The sequence below is a fragment of the Cuculus canorus genome, chromosome 7, assembly GCF_017976375.1.
Source record: "Cuculus canorus isolate bCucCan1 chromosome 7, bCucCan1.pri, whole genome shotgun sequence".
Classification (NCBI taxonomy): domain Eukaryota; kingdom Metazoa; phylum Chordata; class Aves; order Cuculiformes; family Cuculidae; genus Cuculus; species Cuculus canorus.
The window spans coordinates 28,810,413-28,835,712 of NC_071407.1; the positions used below are offsets into that span (position 1 = coordinate 28,810,413).

The following is a 25,300-nucleotide window of genomic DNA, read 5'->3' on the forward strand; positions in this document are numbered from 1 at the left end:
CAGAAAAATGTTGATTGTTTTCCAAGTTTAAATTAAAAAAAAGACTTGTTAATGAGAAGTGAAAGAAAGCATTTTTCAGGGTATTGTTATAATAGAGCCAGGAACTGCAGAAATGGATACTTCTAGTTTTAGACTCTTTCTACATAAAAATGTGAAAAAAAAAAATAGATCCTGCTGTGTAAAGAATTTAAACAGTGACTTCGTAACTCTCAGGAGCCGAACGTGCAGCATGTTTTGCTGGTCATTCATTCTGTTCTTTTGAGCGAAAGAACTGTGTTCATAGCAACAATGAAGACTTGTTTCCGGGGGAAAAAAAATGATTCTTTTTCATGCAAACAGTAGATAGTGTAACAGAGCCTCAGAGGTGGTTAGGATGTGAAGATTCGAATACTGACACTAGATATGTACAATAGTGGTTCTGGGGACATGTCAAAGCAAATGAAGTATGAAACTATATCTGCAACCTCTTGCCAGAAGGTTTGGAAATAAGGGTGTTTCCAGCAGTTTACATGGCTGTCTCATTCCGTGAAGTTTACAGATGGTATTGTCTGTGCTGCTGTGGCAGTCGTTGCAGTTGTATGTCAGGAGTTGTATCTAAATAAATATTGAGGGTGAGAAGGAAGAAGGTGCAGATGAAATCTGTTAATATACTTGGTGACCCAAAGCAACCTCATGATGGTGAGAGGAATGATTATATGAGTGAATGAGAGATTAGAAGAACTACCTGAACTGGCATGAACCTCATTTTAGTAAATAATAACACAATAAAATAGCAAGGATGTCTAAGCTGGAGAAAATCACTCAGTGTTATTTTGCCATCCAAAGATTTCCAGCTGGCGTTCTTGAGTGGTCTTTCAGAGATTGGCAGCATAGTCTCAGGACAAGACGCCTTCCCCCCACCCCCCTGAGTTATCAGTTATATTAACCAAATGTATTTTGTACACATAAGTGCTTGAATATATCATATAGCATCAGAGCACTATGATTATCATGTTGATTAAACTCAAACCTTAACACAAGTAAAAGAAGCACCTGCTATACTTGGAGCAGTATGTGGAATTTAGCTTAAAGCTATAAAGAGGCAGAGCTTCTTGTGTTGTGTCCCAGGAATAAAAACCTGGGATTTATTCTACCTGGAGTGAGGAGCAGAATAAAAGATAAAGATAAAATCCTCTGTCTTTTAATCTGAAAACCTGCACCTGTGGTTCATCTAGAGTTCAAACAGACTTTCCATGCGTTTCCAATAAGGCATCACATGGTTAAATTGTTCTTATGAACCCGGCAGATCCAGGTGGTTTTTTTCCCTCAGGAATTGGAGTATGTGAAAGTAATGTGAATTTACTAGTTATATTTTAAGTCTTTCATGTTTTCCTTCACTGCATTGTAGCAATGTAATCTTCTCTTAAGGAGTGGGTTTTGTTTCCCCCCCGTCCAGCTATTCCACAAGAAGGGAACCTTACCTGGTTGATGGATTTTTGAATGTTTGGCAGTAGCATATTTACTTGTCTTTTCTGTCGTAACATCTTGTCCTCTTCCAAGCCATTGCTTTATTTAAAAAAATGGAATTAATACAGTGTCTGCTTCCAGGAAGGATGTTAAGGTGTGCAGATTTGCCAGCACCCACCAAAGATACTGGTACCTGCATGGTGCTGCTCAGCCAGAGACTGTCTTCACAGCCTTTTCTAATGAAAACGTTTTTCCTGGTGGCATTCAGAGTTCCCTTATTCTTTTCCAGTAAATTAGAAGGTATTAGCCAAGGAATTAATTATGGGAGAAAAACCCCAGACCTGGTCACTGAAATGTTAACTTTAGAGTACATTGGAGTTCCTGGCTGGCCTTCACATTCATGGCTGTAATCAGTAGATAAAAACTTGTCAGATTTGAGGGGGATTGCATTGAAGCTTTGTCTTGATGAGTCCAACAATCAAATTTCAATATAAATGTGCTGAGACATATACCTCCTTTGTTTCATTTGCTCATAAATATGTGTAAAGGATATGCTGTAGTAAACCTCAGTTCCATAAATAGGCAAATGAAGATCCCTAGTGTCACCAAACCAAACTGAGAACTCTGATACATCTTGCTTTTGACTGTGAGGTCCTTTGTCCAAGCGCTTAGATATCTCTGAGTGTAGATTTCAAATTAATTTTCTAGTTAGTTGCAACTGGATTTTTTTTTTTGAGACTTATTCTGCTTCCCAACTGTGGATGGGTTTGATTTGTCTGTTATTGTACTGGAGTCAGTGTTCCAGTACCTGAAAAGGCTACAAGAAACCTGAGGAGGGACTGTTCTCAAAGACTTGTAGTGATAGGACCAGGGGGAATGGGTATAAACTGGAGAGGGGCAGATTTAGGCTAGACATAAGGAAGAATTTCTTCCCCATGAGAGTGGTGAGGCACTGGCACAGGTTGCCCAGGGAAGCTGTGGCTGCCCCATCCCTGGAGGTGTTCAAGGCCAGGTTGGATGGGCCTTGGGCAGCCTGATCCAGTGGGAGGTGTCCCTGCCCATGGCAGGGGCTGGAGCTAGATGACCTTGAAGGTCCCTTCCAACCCAAACTATTCTATGATTCTGTGACTACTCTTATTCAAATAAAAGGTATTTTTATTAGGCTCAGAAAAGTCTTTGTAGTGTTATGCTACCTTTTTTCCATTATCTTTTTCTATAGTTAAGTTTTTGATGAGGAGATACTATTTTCCTAAGTCTGTAAATATTTCTCTTTACTGTTGCTCTATGGAAATACAGTAAAGAGAAGAAAAGCTATTGGTACAGGTGTTTTCTATTTTTCAAACAGTCTGCTTTAGTGAAACCTGGGATTGCTCTTCTGTCTGGGCACATACAAAACAAATCGGAGGCATGCTTTTCAAAGTCAAGTTTACTGTGCCTTCACGAAGATGGCATACTCAGCCATGGGCACAACCTGTTAAAATATCAGGGTTGTAGTTTGGAGAGGAGGGTTGCACAGAAGGGTTGTTTAGAAAGGTGTGAAGCCTTTTGCTTGCTTTTTATTGCTGTTTTAAGAAAGAAGGACTTCACATCTGTGAAGCTGGAAGTGCTTTCAACATGTTTGAGGTGTTTAGCTTTTTTATGATAGGAATAAACCAGTGTGTAGCAGCTATGTGAACATTTATTCACATGTTGAGCTACTTTGTACATGACCAGAGAACTGGCGTTGAGTTTCCTCACACAAAGCTAAAATACAGTCTTGAATGTTTGCAGGACTAAGGCCTGAACTGTCTCATTTTTCAGTCTGTTCAAATGTGTTACTTTTCTTTACAACCTGATGAGTGGAGAACCTTTTGTCACTAATTTTGGTTCAGTGCTCACCTCCGTGTTACCAGTTATCTTTTCAGCAGTCATTACTCATTGTTTTCTAAAAGCGTGGAGCTAACAGAGGGACCTCTGAGGAGGTTTTAGCAGATAACGAAGTGTAAGCAGATTCACGTTTTTTGTTCTCTAGCATTTTGGATTTGTTGTTGCTTTTTTTTTCCTCTTGGATTAGAGTGATGTTAGACAATGGAGTACTTGTATATGGCATTGTACTAAAAGTTGTTGTCATAATGCAAATGAGTAATTGGCAATTGATTTTTTTTTTTCTATTTGTCATTGGCATATTCCTACAAGAGTGACTAACTGATGGTCATTACATGTGACGTGAACTTAGTTTTTGTTTTCAACTCCTTCCTGCTCCTGTCGAATGATTTGTTATCTCAGTAGGGATCCTTCTTGTCTTGCTTTTAATAGAAAACACTGAAGAACAGAAGAGTCTGTAATTGATTTTTCTATCCTTTTGCATTTTTGTGCAGAGCTTTAGGGCGGCTGCTTTGCAAAAATGGGGTTTAAAAAGTAGGAAATTAAAAAAAATATGCCATTTTTGTTCTGAATTCAGTGTCTATATCAAAATGCACTTTGTGGGTCAAACAGCAAGCCAAGGCCCTTAAACTTCAGGTACCGTCATCCTCATTGCAGCCTGATGGACATCATGCAAGTAAAATAAAAGACTGGCCACAGGGTCCTTCCTCCTGGGTTCTGAGTGGGAAAATATGCACACTGTTGCCCTTAGCTTGCCAGCAGATGACCTAATGTTGACCAAACAATTCAGGATTGGCTTGCAGAGGCAGGTGAGCTCTGTGCAGCTCAGTGCCGTGCCTCACGCTTGTGGTGCCCGTAGTGACATAGAGCTATATGGATATCTGCCACCTGGTGCTGACTCAGTCAGGAAGTGCTGTACTAAATGTAATAAAGCTCAAGACAAATTATGGATTCAGTGCCCCTGTGCCTTGTACTGAAAGCTCTGAAAGTGAGCAAAGGAGTGCAGTTGTGGCTTAGGCCAAAGTGACATCTAGATTTCACAGTCTAGAAGTTTGGAGATAGTATGATGTTACTTCCTCAAGGGGAAAACGTAGTATTTTTGTCAGCAGTAATTTTATTGCAGTCTCTCTTCAGATTGGAATGAGCAGTATTTAAATACAGATTTTAACAGGAGGGAGACTCACTCTGCAATCCATTAAAACTGAAGGACAATGCTTCTGCGTTCTCTTTGCTGGCTGCTTAGCTGTATACAGATAAAGAATGAATCTCTCTCATTCTCAGGTGGCTTCTGGTTTTCTCAGAATTGGAAGAGATACCTTTTTCCTCTCTGTTTAAGGCATTCCCTTTGCACATTTGGTTTGTTTCAGCACGTGCTTATTTCAATTTGCTTATCCCTAGTTTAGGGTTACCGCTCTTATTTACAAAGGGCATACTTAGTGTGTCAAAGTAGGATAACCAAACTTACAATACCGTAGAAGCTTCTTAACAGTAACAGTAGCACTTATGTTAAAGCATACAGCCTTACAATTCCATCAATTAAACAGATGCTATTGATTCAGATGTTCATGTAAAATGATACGGCTTTAGGAAGGTGCATGTCAGCTCTCCAAAAGAAGAAAGATATGTTTTCCTAATGTACTGGTGGGTGGATGCTTAGAATTGCTTGTACTCAGCCATAACAAATATCAGGCTTGGTAATTTAATGCAGTAATTAAAATTAATTTGGATGAAAGCAATATTTTGTTTAAACTTAGAATATATGTCAGCAAAAGCGTAGTTTCTGTCAATACATCTGTTTTTGTCTCATAAGGAGATACGGCAATAACCCTGCATACTGTCTTTAAAAGTATATTAATGTATTAACAGCAGTAGTGAGATGAGAAGCTATTACAGCTCATTTGAGTTCACCATTAGGCAAACAGTTGGCAATTATTGCACTTGGAAGAATTAAATGGGTGATTTGAATGGAAATGCTTGTTCTTCAGTGAATTCCTTTCTTACATCAATTGTAGCATATGTCCACATTTTTTTCCAACCATAATGAATTTCCTGAGGTGGTTTCCCTCGTGCTTTTGAATGCTAAGCGTTAAAATCCAGCAGGAGAGACCAGCAGTTGACCTTTCTTGCTAAATGTGAAAGGACTGTTGTAGCCTCTAAAAGGCTTTTGTGCTTCTGGACTTCCCAGAAAGCTCCAGTTACCTCCAGACTGGATCAGCTCTTTCAGGTATGAAGCATCAGTTGTGCAGAGTAACTTTAATATTTTTAATAGTGATGTCTATCATTTACGTTAAGTTGAATCTGAAAACATCTGTTTATGCATCTACTACATCTGGCTGTATGGTGTGCTCTGTCCCTTTCCCATCTGTTCAGGAGTGAAAATCACCAGTCCCTGTGATTTGTTTGTATTCAAAGTATTTTTCATATTTAAAAGCCTGATAACAAAATCAATGCAGGCAATATAATTGGCCAATAATTTTTTTTCTGCAGCCATTATATGAGCTTCAGCCTTTGATGTCACAAGGGTTCCGAGTACACTGTTGCATCTGATTAATCCCGGTGTTTGTATCAAAACACATGTGGTAGGATTTTCAGTTTCTACAGAAAGATGGTCAAATGTCAGCCTGTGATCTAGATTTAAATGGCAAATCAATGTTCCTGCATTTTTCAAAGATTACATTTTTGATAGCCTGCTTTATCCCTTCCAGAAGCCTCTGATTTCTTACTTTTCTCTCACGTCTTTGAGAAGAGGCAACGCAGCTTCTGGGTCTGGATGGAATTATGCAGTGCCTGGTGCATTACTCTGTGTTTTGTTGATGTTAGTAGAATGATCCAGGAGAAATAAGTCTAATAAGGAGAATGGAGAGTCTGATAGGATCCTGAAAATTCCCGGTATAAAATGCTGAAGGTGAACTGACCTGGATTCTCATAGTTTACATGGACTTAAAAGGACAACTGTGCTGTTCTAAGAAGGAGAAAGCTGTTGAGGGCTTTGGTTCAGCCATGCAGCTCTGTGGTGTGTAAAAATACACGGAAACCACACCTGCCTGAGCAATCCCGCACCCTGCAAACTGTGAATTGGGAGAGTGTTAAAGCTTTAAAGTATCGCTCCATGACTGCTCCTGGTTTACACTCTGTTTATTGGAGACAAGTTATGGAGCTCGGCAGGAATTCTCAATTGGTGTCATCTGCTGCAGCTGTTCTTATGTAAGCTGAATAATAAAAAATCCAATGACATTTATTGATTATCAGTACTTGCTATTATACGTACTTGCTAAAATAACTGTTTTCTAGTTACTGACTTCCTGAATTTCTTTTAAAAAAAACCCCGGAAATTAAGAGAAGCTGGGTTACAATTGCTGAGGTGCTACTTTGAGCTTTGGTGTGTCTAAAAGCATGTAAGAAGGTGAAGTGTTTTAGCAGAAAGTTTTTGAAGTGAAACATCATTAGGTATAAGGTGACTAAATCACAGACTTAGTTTTGAAACAGCGAGTTCTAAGGTTTGTAGAAAAATTATCTGGCTGATAGCAGTTCTTGTGGGAATATGTCAGGCAGTGACATATGAGGAGATGTGGTAGGTAGAGAGGGATTGTAAGAACGTGGAAAAATGTTTATAAAAGTAGAAAATATACTTACTGATACCATTTCTTATTTGCACTGGGATCCAATAAGCAGTTAAATTCAAATATGAATGTAGTCATATCTGTTGTAACAGACTTTGTTGTTATACTCGCTGGTCTAATCACTCTGAATAGTTCAAATTATTGTGAGCATTTTAGGTTGAAAATTTCAGGGCTTCCTCAAATTCTAATTCTTCAAGAGGATTTGGACAAATTAATTCCCTTCTGGAAGCATAAATAGTAATCTTCTGTCTCTTGTTTGGATGAAGAGAATTTTGTTATTTATTAACTTGGGAATAAGAGCTATTTCTGAAGTATGTCCATGTTCAGTTTACTAAAATACTAGAGTATATTCAAACCTTTCTGGTAGGTGGTTATCTGTAGCAAGAACCCAGAGATGGTGTTCCAAATGATTCAGTCAGAAAGCTTACTGTAGCAGGAGTCTAATCGTAAGGATGTGCCTCTCTGTTTCGTACACCATTCTTATTATTCCTTAATTCCTACACAAACAATTTGCAGTTGCAAAAATGAGGGACAATCTCCAATCTCCTTCATTTTATTGTGAAATAAAATGTACGAAACCCTTGAAACAGAAGCAGTTTAGGACACCTGTTTCAGAGCGCTTACGGGTTATCTTCCAATCAGTGAATCTTAGTGTGTATTTTATTACGTGTTAAGTATTCCGTCCAATTTGCATTCAAGAGATAAAGCAGAATATCCTTGTATTAAGGGTAAGAAATAGTAATTTTGTTTTCTCTTGGAGCTTAAATATAAGGAAAAAAAGCCATGAAATGGTTCCTAAAATATTGAAAACAGTGCATGTATTTTTAGCAAGTGTATAAATACTAAAATAATGACACTACCCAAGTCTCCTTGACACTCTTTAAAAATATTGCCAAGATAATGCGCAAATAAAACTAACACTGGAAAAAAAAAGCGTAGTGTAAAGCTTACAATAAGCAAATGAGAAAAGTCAAAAGCTCAGTTTTTCCTGCCTGATCTCATCGTTTTTCACACTTATTTATTTTTTCCTCTCACAAATGTACAAGTGAAAGGATTGGTGTAGGTCATTTGAAAATAGTTTGGTGAAAATACTTCAGTCCTCCCTGAATGTACCTTATGATGGATAAGAATGAGAGAGTGTGAAATTATTTCTTGATGCTTCTTTAGCCTTGCCTTTGGCTCCAGCTTGATACTTGGGTTTGCTTCCAGCTGTTTTCTACACAAAGTAAAATGTATCCTGGCCACGTGCTCCTCTATTTCTGTCAAGTGGCATTAGGAACTGGTGTTAAAGAGACAATATACTGCTCTATACCTCCTGGAAATTCTTTTCTACAATGAGCCATCCTTAAAGTCCAGCTGTGCCCAGCTGTGCAGCTGTCTCACACAAAAATCATAGCTTAAAGCAGCTTGTGTTGAAGCCAAGAATCAGATCCTGTAAATTTATGAAAGACGAATGCTAATGTAGACTCTGCAAAGTTTTCTTAATATGAAAAAGATTATAGATGATATAATAAAAATCACTTACTTTGTAGATGACGATAAGTTTTACATACAGGTGGCTAATGTCAGATTTACTACTATTCTTTTATGTTTGTGTTACAGTCAACCAGCACAGGGACCAGCCTAACCTCCAGCAGAAAGTGATACATTCCATTATTTCTCACAGTACAGTAAAGCCTGTTATTTATGGCAAGCATTAATTTTGCAGCCATAGTGACAGAATTTGTATCTTAGCAGTGCATCAAGGTTTTCCTTCCCTCCTTGTAATAGTTATCCCTGAAGTTCTTCTGTTGTCAGACCTGAACATATGGTACATCTGTCAGAGATAGGAAAGTGGCTCTTAGCCACAAAGATTCTCTCTCCAGTTAGATGCAACAGAAGAGAGACAAAGTTCATCAGAAGTTCACTTTTCTTACGAAGCTCTAGTGAGTTATTTCCAGTTCCAGCCTGCGAATTTCGGGTGATTGTGGTTAACACTAAAGTATTTTGAAAATACCCAATTAGCATGTTGTTCCACCAACCACTTTTATGAGAAATGCTAACTTGGGTGTGTTTTGTATAGTGCCACTATCCTTTTAGGGTGCAAGTGTTGCGTCATCTTCAAGAAACTGGTGTTCTCTAAAGAGAAATTTTGAAATATTATCTCTGAAGTTCTGCTTGGCATATCAAGCGTGCATGAAGCAGGTTGGCAATTAGAGAATTAAGATAGTACTAAGTGATATTTAGGGCTGAGTGTAGGCTATGCCCAGAGTAAAATTCGCTAACTGGGCAGCATCAGAAGTGTAACAAGCAGGTTGAGGGAGGTGATTCTGCCCCTCTACTCTGCTCTCATGAGACCTCGCTTGGAGTACTGCAACAAAGAGGAGAACGACAAAGATAGTGAGAGGACTAGAACGCATCCCGTACAGGGACAGGTGGAAAGAGTTGGGGTTGAACAGCGTAGAGAAGAGAAGGCTCCAAGGAGACCTTATAGTGGCCTTCCAGTACTTAAAGGGGGCCTACAAAAAAACCAGGGAGGGGCTCTTTATCCGGGAGTGCAGGAATAGGAGGAGTGTTAATGCTTTTAAGCTGAAAAAGGAGAGATTTAGATTAGGTATTAGGAAGAATTTTTTTCCTGTGAGGCTGATGAGGTACTGGTACAAATTGCCCAGAGAAGTCATGGATGCACTGTCCCTGGAGGTGCTCTTTTTAGTCTTGAAGAAAATGAAAGATTAACTGTCCTAAACTATGAGAAGTGAAAAGGAATTTGTAAGTATTTTTGTGAATATTTCTGTTTGACTTGCTGTGGAACAAAGCTGAGCTTTTCTTCTATGTTGCACGAATTTGTGATCTGCCAAATGGAGGAAAACAATGAAGGCATCAAACACACTTTCTTACGTGATATGTCAGATAAAATAAAACTGAGCTTAATTCATTATGATTTATAAACAGATGCTACTGCATATGTGCATGTGTTTGTGTATTTAGGTAATGATACATTTGAAGAAATAATTTTCCCCTTGGTCATGACTGTAAATAATTATTTGTAAAAAAAGATTCCATTGTGTAGGCACCTACAGTCACCTCTGAAAACATTGCTCTTCAGTTCCCCTTTCCACCTCTGAACTCCCTCCCGAGCCTTTTCCTGCTCCCCGGTGCCATGTAGGCATGTCAGCATTCAGGAAGACACTGTCATGCAGTTCTTCCCGATTGCCAACACTCAATAAATTCACATTCACTTATATCTGTGAAAAACTGACAGATTGTGCTTGTACAGTTGAGCTTGGACAGCCTCTTCCATCTCAAATTTTGCTTTATTCTCAAGCTGGAAAAAGCTTGAATCCTTTCAGTTTTTCAAACCGTGATGTAGCCTGTTCTCTTTGGGGGAAAAAATCTGTAGGTGAACGCTCTCTTCCAAGACCATATAGTCTTACCATGGGCGTCAGATATTTTGCACTGGTCTACAGGAATGTTTCTAACCAGTAGTTGAGCAGGTCAGCTGGAAATATAAAGCAAGATCAGCACAGTTAATCTTCTGTAAACAACTGTCCGTTGTGCCGTGGTAACTTTAGATGCTTGCACAATGAGGGAAGTCATTGCTGAACTATAAAAAAAAAGAGTTTTCTTACTGTTTGTCAAGCATTGCAGTGATTTTGAAAGACTAAACATCATTAAAAGAAAAATCTTTATGTTCCATGTGTCACAGATCCACAAAGCGAGTGCAGGTATAGTAGTGAATGCTAGTTTACTGAATTTAAATTTACAAAATCCAAACATAGCGTGACAACTTGAATTAAATACTTTAACCTGTAAACAGTAGTTGTTTGTCACTGACGTTATTTCATCACACCTGCAATATTTAGCAGTTATACAAGCGCTACAGTCTTCTGTCATTTTCCAGAAGCTCCTGCATAACAAGAAACTAGTTCCTTTCCTCGGTAAATCAGAATTTTGGACAGAAAGTGAGTCTAGCAGGTATTTGTCAGTGTGATAAAACTGCTGTAGACTTGCCTAAGTCACCGGCAGAACCCTCGTGAGCACGCCGTTCCTGTCAGAGGGGCTGGCTGGAGCAATGATCGTACCAGCAAACCTGAGCGAAAAAGGCAGTTCCAGCTCTGCAGTGGTCAGCACTGCCCAGGCTTAATTTCTGTTTCTTTCTCATGCTTCTCCAATTCAGCTGTTTACTGGAGCTGAATTAATCACATCAACAAGCATTTACATGTTTGGATAGAAGTGTGAAGCTACTCCAATGCTTTTCTTTGAGATCTAATGTTTGCCAGTCACCTTGTTGAATCTAATATATTGCACTTGTACATGGGAAATTCTTTAACCATTGTATCCTCGCAAGATGTTGCTTATGTTGGATTGCAAACAATGCTTTGTAGGGTGAGAAAAAAGAAGTTCATATATGTTTTTTGACAACACGACACTGAGATTGGTGAGGGCCTGAGAGACCACCCAGAGGGGGCATCAAGGAACTCAGCTGGTTAGAATCAGACCGGTGTTCAGTCCTCTGACTTTTGCAGTGTCTGTGGTATCATTACTTAGAATTCTGTCAGAATTTAGTTACTTCCTGGATTTAAAAAAAAAAAAACTGTTGGCTGTTACAATATAGTTAATAGAGGTCACTAAAGTTAAAGGTTTCTGAAGAGCAGATTTTATTGTGGGAACCATAAGTGTACTCTTAACTTGCACCATTCAGCTTCACCCAGAAGCTCAAATTTGATGGTAAAAGTGTGAGAAAAGAGGTTTAAATGCTTTCTAATTCAAGACAAGTTATGCATGTTTCAAATAGAATTAAGGGCTCATAATGACATGGTACATCTATGATCAGGTCACTGTTAGTTCTGAGAGCAACCTGGTTCGATAAAAGCTCTGACCTTTTCCTTGCTTTAAATTTCACTGCAAAATAAAACCTCAGCCACTTATTACAGAAAAATGCTGAGAGTCATGAAGAGAAAGTACAGTTTGAACCAGCAGATTCATCACAAAAACAATATAAAATGTGTGTTCCTCCATGTTAATGTCTGCACAAATATGATTAGGAAAATATATTTTTTTCAATCATCCTGAAATGGAGGGGCAGAGCTCAAAGAAAGAGGTTTTCAAGGGGTTTGTTTGCATGATTTCTCCTACCAAAAGCCAATTTTTTTTTGCGGTATATGTTATTCTAATAGTTGGGGGCTTTGTGTGCTGTTTCATAGGTTTATAGGTTAATGGTAAACCTCTGCTTAGGTATGTTATTTATAGGAGAGGCAGAGAACAAAGGAGGTCAAAAGGAGGGCTGTGTTTATTCCAGATATTGTAATTTTTTTCTTGGTAAAAGCAGGCATGATCTGATCTCTAGGAGGTTGTGGTAGAGGAGCAAAGTTTCGAGGCAAATGATTTGTCTCTGCTTGTTCATCTGATTCTGGATTTCAGCATTGAAACTGTGGTATTATTGGGGTGGGACTGTTTTTTGTTCATGTAGTGTTAAGCCCTGTGGCCTTGAGCCTCTGGGGAGGGGTCCACAGCCACCCAAACACATGAACTAGCTCCTCTAAGAAGAGGAGAGGTAATAGATGAAGTTTCCCTGATGGCATTGGCTGTGAAAGGGAGCTGTGGAAGATGGCTGTGTGGAATACACTTTTGAGAGCATTGCAGGAAAAAAAGCCTTTTTCCGCCTGATTAGTGATGCTTGCCTACTTGCCTAATTGGCGAAGGTTGATGCAGTGGTTTTTTTTTCCCTTTTTTTTTTTTCCTGTTTTTTTCTCCTGTGTTACAGATATACGTGGACTGCAGGGATTTCTCGATCAGGCCTCGAGACTGGGACTTGATGTATCATTACAGAAAGTGGACAGGAACATCAGCAGAGTCTTTGCCAACCTTTTCACTACCATGAAAACAGAAGAGCTGAACCGCTATCGGGACACATTGCGGAGGGCTATCTTACTCCTAAGCCCACGGGGAGCCCAGACATTTATTAACGAGGTCAGTGCACTATTGTTTTTATCTTTAAAGTCTCAGAATCATGTATGATGACTTATATGATTCCGTGCCATATTTTCTGAAATGGTAGATTTTGGCAGTGTTTTTTAACGTCTAATAAAATTGTTAGGCTCTAGGGGCAGGAAATTGAAATATCAGGTACTCCATATAATGCAGATTTGTGGTTAATGCAAATGGGACAGCATGGGCTGCATAGGGATTATCAATATAATATACATCTCTATGGAGCAGTTATTTTTTCTGGTTGTCTTCCATACCAATACTTTTTACCTGGATTTCAACGAATGTCAACAATTGACCAGAAAATCTATTGTGGTATGTGAGAAATGAACTGTGATGTGCCTGAGAGAGTTGTCTTTACTGTGGAGATCTCCAAACTCATCTTAAAAGGCCACATTAAAGCTGAATCAGAGGTCTTTATCAAGTATAAAGTAGGAATGATATGTTTGTCTTTTTTCCTAATGATTTCTTGAAATCAACGAGTCTAATTAGGACAGGGAGGTAGCTGTTGGGCAAACTTATAATTAATGTTGTGCTGTTGGATAATTTTTGGCATTAATTAATTTTATCCAGCTTTATAAATAATAATGAATTATTTCACAGTGCTTTATATGTCGGTGTTGAGAATGAGAGTTGGATCCTTGGTATAAGTTCGTGTGTATTCATTAGCTAAGAATTTGGCAATGAAGTAGATGTTTTTAATTCTTTTTTTTTTAACTAACCAGGCATAAGACTGAACTAAGAAATTAAAATGTGGATAAGGGCTGTTTCCAATTATCAGTTTTGCTGCATCAAAGCCTGCTAAATTAAAAAAAAAATGACTTAAATTAGCTAATTAAGATGTTTATCATATCAGCATAAGTAAATTGTCTACGTTTACGTTCATTGGTGATTTTTAAATTAATAAGGTAAATTTTATCATAAATAAATGAGGTAAACAGGTAGGGAAAGAGTAATCACGGGGACAATTTTTACTTATGTTTGTGCCTACACAGGGATTTTCAGTAGAGGAATGAAGAGAGTACTTGCCCTCAAAGTCGTGTAAGCTATCCTCAGCTCAGTTGGTTGTTTTATTTGCTTCATAGTAGGCCTCCAGCAAAAATACACATTGCTTGGTTTTCCAGAGAGTCCTAACAAAGGAACCAAGCCAGGTATTAAAAAGAAATCAGCACGTGTGTTCTATTCAGACCCTGGTACAAAGTCTGTCCCTCTTCAGTGCATGATGTTCCAGAAATGTTGGTAAGAGTTAAGGTGTGTGGAGTGTCAGAACCCTGCAGGTCTCTCGAGCGTAGAGGCCAATGTATTAAACTGTTTTACTACTCACTTCACCTTAAAGCAATGTGTATTATCGGCAGTAAGGCTGATGATCTTGATATATTTCCAGATCCCTGCAGGAGTTTAAGTGTGGGCAGAAATGAAAAGTAATTCATTTGACAATCTTCCTGTATTGAATCTTCATTGATTCAGAAAAGCTTTGTAAGAGAACATTTAAAACTTAGATAGGAACTCTCCAAAGATTTGAGGTGTGAGACGCATGGTGCAGGGAAGAGTCGTTTGCTAGTAGGGGCTGGGCTTACGTCTTGTGGAGAGTTATGGTCACTGTGAGTCCACAGTATCTCAGTCAGTAGATGCAAATGAGCATCTACAGCACAACTGCAGATAGCCTGGAACAATAACTTTTAGCTTAAATGAAATATGTGTTCTTATATGATTTACAGAGATGTATCATTCACAATGTGCAGCAGTAAGCGCCTTTCATGGGTTTGCATATTTCCGCAGTTAGTAGCTATTTTATGGTGTTAGGTGCTATGTAGCTCTGGAGCGACTAGTATTGCTACCAGCCCAGCTCAGCTCTGCGTCCTCAAAGTCGTTTGAGGTTTTGAAACAATTTTTCTTTTCAGTTTTGGGGGAAATAGCTGAGTGTCTAAAAAAAATATAACTGGTAACCTGAGAAAAAAACTCATATACTTTATTTTTTAATTTTGGGTGCGGGTTTTTTTTTCATCTTCTCTATTTTAGCTCAAGTTACAAATAAGAACTTAAGAAAAAAAAGGGAAGCCATTGGATTTTAAGCTTTGTTTCTATAAATTACTGGAAATGGAAAACTCCGTGTGAAAAAAAGATTCCTTATTAAGGTTTTCAATTTTGCTGAGTTGATACTTTGTAGCAGTCTGAAAACTTCCACTAGATCTTATTAAAGTCTGTTGGCCAATAACATATCTTCATGAAAAACACGTTGCATTCAAACCGTCCTGTGGAATGCAGAGTAAAAATAAGAGATTTCTTGGACAGTGTCTCAGTTATGAATAATGATATGAATGGTTAACAATTTTTTCTTAACACAAGTCATAGACATAATCCACTGGAAACTGGTACAAGATTTATTTTGCCTGTATTGATGTTGCAAGTAATACATTTTTCCTGCTTAAAAGTGCAGATCTTGATTTCATCCTTGCTTATCATCTCTTCGGTGGGCCAGAGAGATCTCACCTGACATGGAATATACAGAGTTAGGGGAGTCTGACATCTCATACATGAAGAACTTTCTAAATTGTAGAACAACTCTATTTTAGGATTAGTCCTTTAGTTTTTGTTTAGGCATCATTTTCACCTTACTGGCTTAGCATCCTCGATGCCAGTTTTGTCATGTGTTGGTCTTACTGCAGCAGGAATTACTGACATTTACATAAGGTTTACTATTCAGTTATAAAAGTGCATTGACCCTAAGAATAAATGGAAGGAGGGGGGGGGGGGGAAAAGACTTTTTCAATGGTATAGGTATAAACATTTAATCAGCCTTTATTCAGAAAACAGAAGGTAAATGCATTAATAAACTGTTAGCTACGCTAGGTTCACAATGAAAGGGCCCTTTGGGCTGAAAGCAAACCTGACCTAAAGAGAGTGTGTCCCTTTCTTTTGGGAATTTTGAGAATAATGTTCCCTTCTACACCTACAGAGATCTTTGCTGTGTTTGACTTGATAACGTTGTTCGGTTCACGTGTGAACTCAGTCTGGATTTTTCAGGTAACAGCAAACCTGCAAAAATGATTTTATGTTTTGAAGACTATGTGAAAGAAAAGAGGGTTTATTACTTTCGGCCCTTCTGTTATTCTCTTTGGCCCAAACATAGGATCTGAGACCCAAAAGCTTCCTCTTCGCAACCCACCTGTAGGGACAGCCAAATTTCACCTGCCTTGTCCGCTTACCAAGGGACACGTGTTTTGTTGCAAGTAGAGGTGTATTTGAATGGATTGCTTTTATCATTAAGGGCTCTATACTACAGAGTAACAGGAATACATGCAAAGCAGGTCAGAGCGAGGTGACAAAAATGATGAAAGCATAGGAGAGCATGACCTGCGAAGACAGATCTTGGGGATGTGCTGTGTACAGCCTGCCTAAGGGAGTATCACTGACACATACTTGAGAAGAAACACAAGAGGATGAGGAGTTATTTAAGATGATGATAAGTGGCCTAATGGTAAGTAATGACCAAGAAGTAATGACCTGAATCAAACCATGGAATGCTTTCTAGCAGGGAGGTCCATTAGGCAGTGGGAGTGCTTGGCGAGAGAGGGCAGTGAGGCGTTGTTCTTCACGGTGTTTTCAGGAGCTCACTAGGGTAAAACGCTTGGGTGACTTAGTCTACCAGTCTTTCCTGAAGCAGTTTGAAGGATGTTCTAGGTGACCCAGGGGTCCCTGAAGGCATATCAGGAGGTGTTTGTTGTGTGAATAAATTCAGACAGTACATTTTGTATATAACGGATTTGAAGAGGAGCAAGAGGTCTTGTAGTTTAGTGTCTCTCAAGTTTCCTATTGCAAGTGTGCATTAACTGTTATCTGTGGAGGGTTTGTTTTTTTCTTCGTCACAGAACACGAGTAATTTGTTTGGGATATATATTTTAATAAGATTTCTCTTCAAAAGTGTAGGTGCCATCAGCTGCTTTATAGATTTCAACACTACTTTCCAGTATTGTTATGTTTACTTTAGGAAACCAGTGAAAAGTGGGCCATAACAGAGTTGCATGTAGTTATTGGTTTGAAAAGAGAAGGAGTTCTTGGCTTTACAAAACCTTTAACTCAGCATGACTTGTTTTTTGGCAGCTGCGTTGAAATGCAAAATATTTCTTTTTGGGTGCATCTTTGAAAATTACATCATTACTTGTGAGTCTATCCAGCCTGTAAGCTAGTAAGCTTACTGTGAGAAGGTTGCCAGCGTAGATGCATATTACTGCAGCATCGCCGCTGAAAGCAGAACTCTCTGCATGCCTGGGATGGTAAACAACTTACACCGCCCCCGCCCCCGTTTAGTAATAAAAGAGAGCAGATTAATTGCATTAAAAATGAATGCAAAACCCCTGTATCATTGCAGCAGGGTTATCTGAATCACTGCAATTCCAATTTGAGCTGGAGCTGTAAACTTCCAGAATAATGCTGAGTTTGTTAAAAACCTGTGACTTTTCTTTGCCCTGTTTATGTTGTTGTTATCTCTGTGTCGTCACTGGAAAGCAAAGGCTTCTCTCTGTTTCCCTTTGACCCTAGTTCATGTCAAATGTTCTGACTGCTTCTTAAAACAAATATAGATGTTCTGGTTTTGGTTTAGACTTTCGGGATCATTTCACATTGATTCGTGGCCTTCCTTCATTCCTGGTCACTGAGGATGATGAGTACCTTACTCCTCGAGCACCTGTTTGTGAACAACGCTCCAGACTTCTCTTTTTCTCTTCTGCAGTTACTGAAATGCTGTTCCTTGATTGGAGCTGCAGGGATTATTTATGGCATCTTGAGCAGTCTGCGCTCACAAGGAATTGTATGAAATGGATTTTCATAGGAAGCAAAGACCTTTACTTTTCAGAATTTAACAGGAAAAATGTTTAAAACTAATTTTCTGGCACCTGGCGTTTCATATTGGCAAAATCTCTCTCTTATTTATGTGGCACATGTTTGGTGCATGAGTCTATCTCTGTTTTGTATACAAACATCTCGAAGTATTGGTGACTGATTTGGGTAAAAAAAAAAATATTGTGCCTATTCTGTTTGCAGAAGGTAATTTCTTTGTTTAAAGAGCTGGTAGTGATTTGTGCGTGCCGTTAGCAGAACCGTAGAAACAATACATTCTTCTTTCAAGAGTTCCACTTAAATTATACCCACCTTATTTTTTTCTAAATTCTTTAGTTTTCAGTTTCTTTCTCTGAGCTAAAGTCTCGTCTGCTATTGTTGACATTTGCAATACAGTAAGACTCTTTGTGCTTAAAGAGAATTATAATTAAAACCCAAGCAAACCTTATTAAACTGCTAAAACCTAGCTGAAAACAAACCCTCCCATTTTGGGATAAATTGGCTTAGAAACAAGTTTCTTTCTCTCTTGGGCCAAAAAAACCCCAAAGTACAAAGCCTCCCACACTTTTTTTCACTATGATTAATCCAAGCTACAGAGTAACCGCGAGAGTATGTTTGGAATAATAGTTTACAAACATTGTTATAGATTTGTAGGCACTGTGGAGAGGAAAAAAGCATCATAATTTGGTAAGTGACTTTGAATGGCTCGTATTGCTTCAAGTAAATGGCATTCCTTTTACTGCTGCAGGTATGTTTAAGTGACAGTGATTTTAGAAGTCTTTTTTGTTTGACTCCACTAGTAACGTTGCATCAAATTTTGAATCTGAATGTCGAAATCAACATGGGGTTTGTCTCCAGTTTTGTGCATCACTGATAATGTTTTATGAGGCTTTGTGGATCAGTTGAAGAAAAGTAAATTGGAAATTGTGTAACTCTTGCCAATGTACTCAAAGTCCTTATGAGACTAGAAACTGCTTTAATAGCAGCTTTACTAAGTCCTTCAGTGCCAGTAATAATATGTCTGGTGTGAAGTAACTAGATTTTTCAGCTCAGATTTGAATCTGATGAGTGGACACTTATGCATAGGGACGATCATTTATTTTTAAATGTTGTGAAATCTGTAGGTACAGGAGCTGTGTGTTCATCTTGCTCCGCATGCTTAATCCTCAGTGTGCTTTTGGATCCTTGTTCCATTGCACAAGTGCAGTTGCTAAAACCTGACTCAATTCCTAAAAATTTTGCTTCTGTCTACAAGTCAGTTCTAAAAGAAACTGTACCAAATATCTGACTGATGAAACTGTTGAAATAGTTTAAAATAAAGCTTGAGAGACAATCAAAGGTTAATAATTTTTTCTCTTTTTTAAAATTTTCACTATTAATTTTATTTTTTTCATCTATTCTATTTTCATCTTTTGTCAACCCTCACTTTTAGTGCTGGCTCTCATACACCCACTGTTGGCTTTTGCTAGAAAGGAGACAGGACAACTCTCTAGTGAGCACTGAAAAGCCAAGGCTACTAAAATCTAACCTCACCTCCATCTACTGGTTCCTGGTTGTTTTTTTTCCCTGAGTAATTTTACTTCATATATTTGACTAACTGCTGGAATACTGCGCAATTTAAAGATAAAGATTATATATACATATGTATTTTTAATGTAGCAGAAAGTTAAATTAAATACTTTGATATATCTGTGGTCATTATAATACATAAATATATGAAAAATGTTTCTCTAAAATACTGCGAATCTGCAGATGACTTTATCATTTTCAGCAAGGATAATTTTATGCAATTTAGGTATAATTTACCAGAAAGCAGAGATTACTAATTAATTATGGATGATTAATTTTAAAATATGCTCCTGCATTTGCATTTCATCACTTATACCAGTGTTTGCCTGTGTAAGACATTAGCAGGAGCTGTACATGTACATGAGAAAATGTGTTTGCCTTATAAAAATCAGAAAAAAGTGCAGGCCATACAAAAGCTATTTGCCATCTTCCAGTTTTACTTTTTTCATATCAATTCACAGAATCGTTTATTTTACTGTGTTAGGGCAGCTTGACTTGAAGATTATAACTGCAATTACTTTATAGTCAATTTTTGAACCTTTGACACCATTAGGTACAGACCATAGCCAGAGGTTGATTTTTTCCATGGGCACATCTGTGAGTGTCTCTTAGCCCAAGGACTGACTTGGAGTACCGGATTTTGCACAGTCCATCAATTATCTCTCCCCTAAAATGCACTTCTAGTCCTACTGTGCTGGATTAAGAAAATCACTGCCTCATTTCATTAGTTATTTCAGAGGTTAGTGAAGAAGTCCGTATATCCTAAGAAGGGATGAGTAATGATTGCTGATAATAATTTGCACCTGCTTTACATCTTTTCACAGGAGGTTTTTAATCACTTTTAGGAGGTGAAATAAAATCATATTTACTCAAGACTTATTTTTAGTTTCAGACTAATTTGGAAAATTATTTAAGCCTTCGCTAATTGCTTGCAGCATGCAGCGTAGCACTGTCTGTGTGAGAGATAAAAGCTTGGGCAAGATTTGCTTTGGTTTGAGAAGATTAATCCCAAGCAAGGTGTCCTAGGACTGGCGCTCTGTTTCTCTTAGAGTTATTTCTGTGTTGGGCAGGCAGCGCACAGTGTGGGTGCAAAGGTTAGCATGGTTGGTGCAACGCTGCCCACTGTATAGGAGAATGTGAACTCTGAATGCGATGCCCATTTCTTCACAGTTCAAATTGTAGAGCTCCAAAAAAAAAGAAAAAATGCACGATAAGGTCTCATGGGAGCTCTGCAAATGTAAAGGAAGAAATACTTGGGAAGTTTGTTCATCAAGGACGAGCAGTTAGATATGATTAAATTAAGCTTATAACTTCAGACAGTGTGGTAACTGTGCAATAAGATTGTCTTTTCCTGAGGCAAAGAGTGTTCCGTGTCAGACAAATGTAGCAGTATATCATCAGCATAAAGCATGACGTGTCAGTTCCTTCATTTACCTTTGTGCCTTGGAGGGTGGCAAATACCTTAAAAATTAGCAAGAGTTTAAGAGTTGTTTCAGAAAGAGAGTATAGTGCTCTGCTAATATTTATTTTTCCTACTGGTAGTGCTGCAGGTGCTGTTATGACTGGTACGCTTGTTAGGCACGAGTGTCTTATTACGGATTGTGATGTTCTGTGAAGTGCTGTGTGAATGTGTGTCCTCAAAGAATTTATAGGGCGCAAGAGGTGACAGTTAGAGATGTCTAGGGAGTAAAAGGAATTGATGATGAATGTTATTCAATGACAGAAACAGCATCTTCATAGCAGAATCTTAGAAATTAGCATTGTGAGAAAAGATAAAAACATTTTTAGATATTTGTGGAATTTTTTTTATAAACATTTATAAATGAGTAGGTGAAGAAGGTTGATGCCGAGGCCAAAGTCTTGACGATGAACGAGAGGTAACCTGGGAGATAGGAATAAAAAGTATATGGTGTTGGAAGTGGATAGTTCATGTATCTTTGATGTGACAGATAACAAGGAAGCTCTTGAAGCAATGTGAAGAGATGGGTGAAATAATCAAAGCAAGGGGTTAGAGATCCTCTTTGTAGCAGAAGTTTCAGTGACATATAAGAGAAACTTGCAGTTCTTAAGGTCAGAAAGATGAACTTTGTAGTAATCAATATGTAATGTCATCAGAGCTGGGAAAGGACCCTTAATGTTACAGATGGGTAAAAAGAACTGTTTATTAGAAAGGCTACGTCTAATGAATCTGCGAGATTTGGGGCTTATCCTCAATGAGAGGCTTCAAGAGATGTAAGAATCAAAGATGACACTTGGATTGTAGTCCAGATTTGCGGGTCTGGTGTTCTGACTGTTCATTTTGACTGAGAAGAAGGATATCCTTTCCCTGAAGGCAGAAGGTTTAGAAATCTGAGTAGCAACATGAAGCTTATGTAGGGGTGTCCAGAAGCCAGGCTAACAATTTCTGCTGAATAGAATATGAAAATATGAAAAATGTGTCACAGAGAAGTAGGTCAAGACTCATCAGCACGTGAGTGGTAGTGGATTTTTTTGCTGTACGAAGTTAGTGTAAGAAGAGGATATTATAGAGCGAATGGATATGAGACTTGGGACCTTGAAGAATGTCAGGAAAGTATCCACTTAGAAAGGCTGTGCTAAAGAAGTGGCATAGGAGTAAACCCAGGAGAGAAGTGCTGGGAAGATTGGATTTCTCAAGAACAAACATGCTCAGCTGTATTAAACCATCTGGCAAGTCAAGGAGAAGAGACTAACAATTTTAGACTTTGGCTTAGAAAAGTCAATGGATTATGTCAGTAGGAACACTTTCAGTCAAGTACAGAAGATAGAAATCAGAATGAAGAGGATCTAGACTGAGACCAGAAGAGAAGATTTGGGGCAGCGCGTGTTAACGATGTGTCTTTGCAGGTATCAGAAATGCAGTTGGTTTAGTGTTTTGCCCTCCAACTGTTGGAAGCTGCGTATCAGTAGGCAGTAGAGGTCTTACTCCCTGCTTGTTTTGTGCTTTGTTTTGTTTTGGTTTTTTTAATGACACAAAGGGCAATGTGCGGAATTCCTTCACTTTAGTCTTATTGAGAAAGGAGACAGTTTTCCAGATTTTTGGATTATTTCCTTTGCACTGTGCATGCTAAGGGAATGAAAGCATCTCTGGCAACATCCTCCGTGGTGCAGGACATAAACTCTGTGTTATGGACAATTTCTGATAGAGTTTCAGTTTTTAATAGTGTTTTTTTATTGGAAAAATCTTCATTCTGAAATTTTCATAGAAGGAGATGGAATCAGGTTTCCATACATGGAGTTGCTGGTTTTACCATTGTTTTTGTTCACTGCTTGTTGAGGATTTTGTTAAGACATATTTTCAGGGATCATTTTTCAAGGCTGATCTCTTTCTTCTGAGGCAGGTACCTAATGATTATCCCTACAGCACATAAAATGTGGAGGTAAAGGATTATTAATCCCTTTTTTTCCAGCTGGGGCATGGAGGTGCAGAGACAGTAGGCAATTTACTGAGTTCCCTTGAAAAAGGAAATGAACTTCTAAATGTCAAACCAAGAACCATCCCAAAAGGTCATTCTTTCATTTGATACTGCCTGGTATGTCTTTGCCACCATTGACCCCTAGTTGTTTCATTTGACAGAACTGATCATCCTGTCGCTCCAGTGATCCTCTTGTCAGACATGCAGCCGTTAACCCATACGCATTGTGTCAAATAGTAAAACTCTCTTTGAATAGTGCACGTTGGCTTTGGTTTCAGATAAATAGCGCAGCTTGCATGTAAAACCCGACAGAGCATTTTAAGAGCTGTTCAAGTAACTTTAAAAATTTCTATTTTATTTGAGGAATTGAGCCCTTTCATTGTAATGGAGTTATAGTTTGCCACAGACCATGCTCTGTGAATAAGATCAATTTGTTTGGCACTGACCCATCCATTCAACTTGAAGCAATCAGATTTAAAAGCTTTGCACTTTATTAATGTGTGTGCAAATAGCAATTGGATTCCAAGGGCACTCTTTAGGAAAGTACCTTGAGTGATTGGTCTGGTATATAATTCATATTTAGCTTCCAACTTTCCAAAAGAAAAAAGAAAATCTTGTTAAAATTATTTTTAGATAATATTGAAAAGGAAAAAAAAACAACCCTTGTAGTTTGACAATGACTTTGTGTGTTTAATGAAAGTATCTTGTATTGAAACTATTGCAAGTTCGCCAATGTGTTTTGCCATAAAATTATTAGAGTATAAAGAATATTTTGATACATGAATAAGCACATTAAAAAAAAAAAATACCAAAACCCCGTAACGCTGTAGTGTTCATTTTCTAAACTGTATTAGCATTCAAGATAGTTTAAAAATCAATGTCAGTTCTGAGTGCATCTTGATTTAAAGTCAGAACAATCTAGCAAATAACAGCACTTCAGCCTGGCTACAGTTATGAATACTTATTATATTAAAAATATGCAGTTCAAGTCAGATTTGTCCCTGATAGCGGGAATGACCAAGAGGCACCTTAACACTAGAAATGCCGCCATGTAAATGAGGTGGTTACATCATCCAGGCCAACTTAGCAGTGGAAGTGTCCAGTTTGGAACATCTGTGGCATGCAGAAGTGCTAAGAAAATACCAGAGAGACAAAATTGTGATAAGTAGAGGAGCTCGGGACTTGGTGCAAAACCATCTTAAATCTTTGAGAATGTATGACTGGCAGTCTCCCTGCCTGGGTTCCTTCATTAAGAGCCCAAAGTGTGAACTGTTGTTGTGAACAACGCAGTTGAGCTCTAGCTGGTTGTCTGGGCTGGATCCTGTGCTTCAGGGCACCACCTCTGTCAGTAGCCAAAACGTCCTCTGTCTTCCTTTAGGAAAATTTGTATTTCTCTAAAAAAGTTAATAAAAGAGCTTGCATAGAATTCCTCAGAAGTGTTGTGACAGCCCAAACTGCTGGAGAACCAAGCGAATCTCATGTTTAGATTCCTGGTTTGGATACTCGTACATCAATTTATGTTTACATCTTCAACTTTTTCTCATTATACTTTATACTTCTCTTAAAAGGTATGTCTGGATTTCAATAGGAATACTGTTCTCTATGGGTAGAGTTTTAAAGTCTTTAAAATAATATTACCCATATAGGTTTTTTATAGAAATGCCTGTCTGAAAGTCATCTAATTTTCACTGAACTAGTTTTTATTGCATATATCTATATAAAACCAATTATAGTTAATTACTAGTAGATAGAGTTAGTAACAATTACATTTAACACCAAACATGTCTGAGTAATATTTATAGTACATCAAATATGCATGTATTGTGTACATTATATACACATGGAACGTGTTACTTAAGGAGGAATTTGTGTTTGCAGAAATATGGAAGAACAAAGAGTGAAAGTTTGTGTTCTGTGCAGCAGGAAAAGGGAAAGAAGATTCTAGAGGAGAGATGATCCAAAGAGTGCAAGTTCATCAGAGCTGTTCTGTTTCAGCTCACTGAGAACATTCGCATTTCTGATATGATATTTTCAGATAGCATTAACATCTTTTAGTGTGAACTAGGTGGAGAACTAGGTGGAGAACTGTATCTTTAAAAGCCTGTTGGACTTGGTTATTATTTCATGCAGGGGACTGCAACACAACACTGATCGGATGGAACAGAGGCAATGTAGAAAACCCACCTTGCTCAGGCTCATTTGCACTGAATTTTTTGGTGAACAATGAAGACACAAAGAGTAAAATGAAAAAAGGTCAAAGCCTGAATATGAGAATGAGCAGGGAAAAACTTCCCCAGCACTGGCGCCCTTGCCAAGCACAGAGACCTCTTGGGGAGTGTGAGGAGTCCTTTAGTGCGAGTGATAAAGTCAGCCAGGCATTAGTCCCAAAATACTCTATAGTTTATTGGTATCTTGTGCAGAAGCTGATGTTTGTGATTTCTGTATGAGATTTGTGGGATGTTGCAATCGCAGTAGAAAAGGAAAACAAACCTGAATGAAATATCTGAGTGGAAGTGTCAAAGCTTTGACAAATTTGTGAATAATCTGGGACTGAAGAGTTGTGTT

The 25,300-nt window shown here is 38.3% G+C and overlaps 1 protein-coding gene across 8 annotated transcripts in view; it reads left to right on the top strand.

The window, feature by feature from the left end:
- GRID1 (glutamate ionotropic receptor delta type subunit 1) overlaps positions 1-25,300 on the top strand; it is a 599,405-nt gene that overhangs the window by 349,057 nt on the left and 225,048 nt on the right. For all 8 annotated transcript variants that reach the window (XM_054071863.1, XM_054071868.1, XM_054071862.1 and 5 more), the window contains one exon: positions 12,673-12,878. In XM_054071863.1, the coding sequence (XP_053927838.1) occupies positions 12,673-12,878 (206 nt within the window). The remainder of the gene's footprint in view (positions 1-12,672; positions 12,879-25,300) is intronic.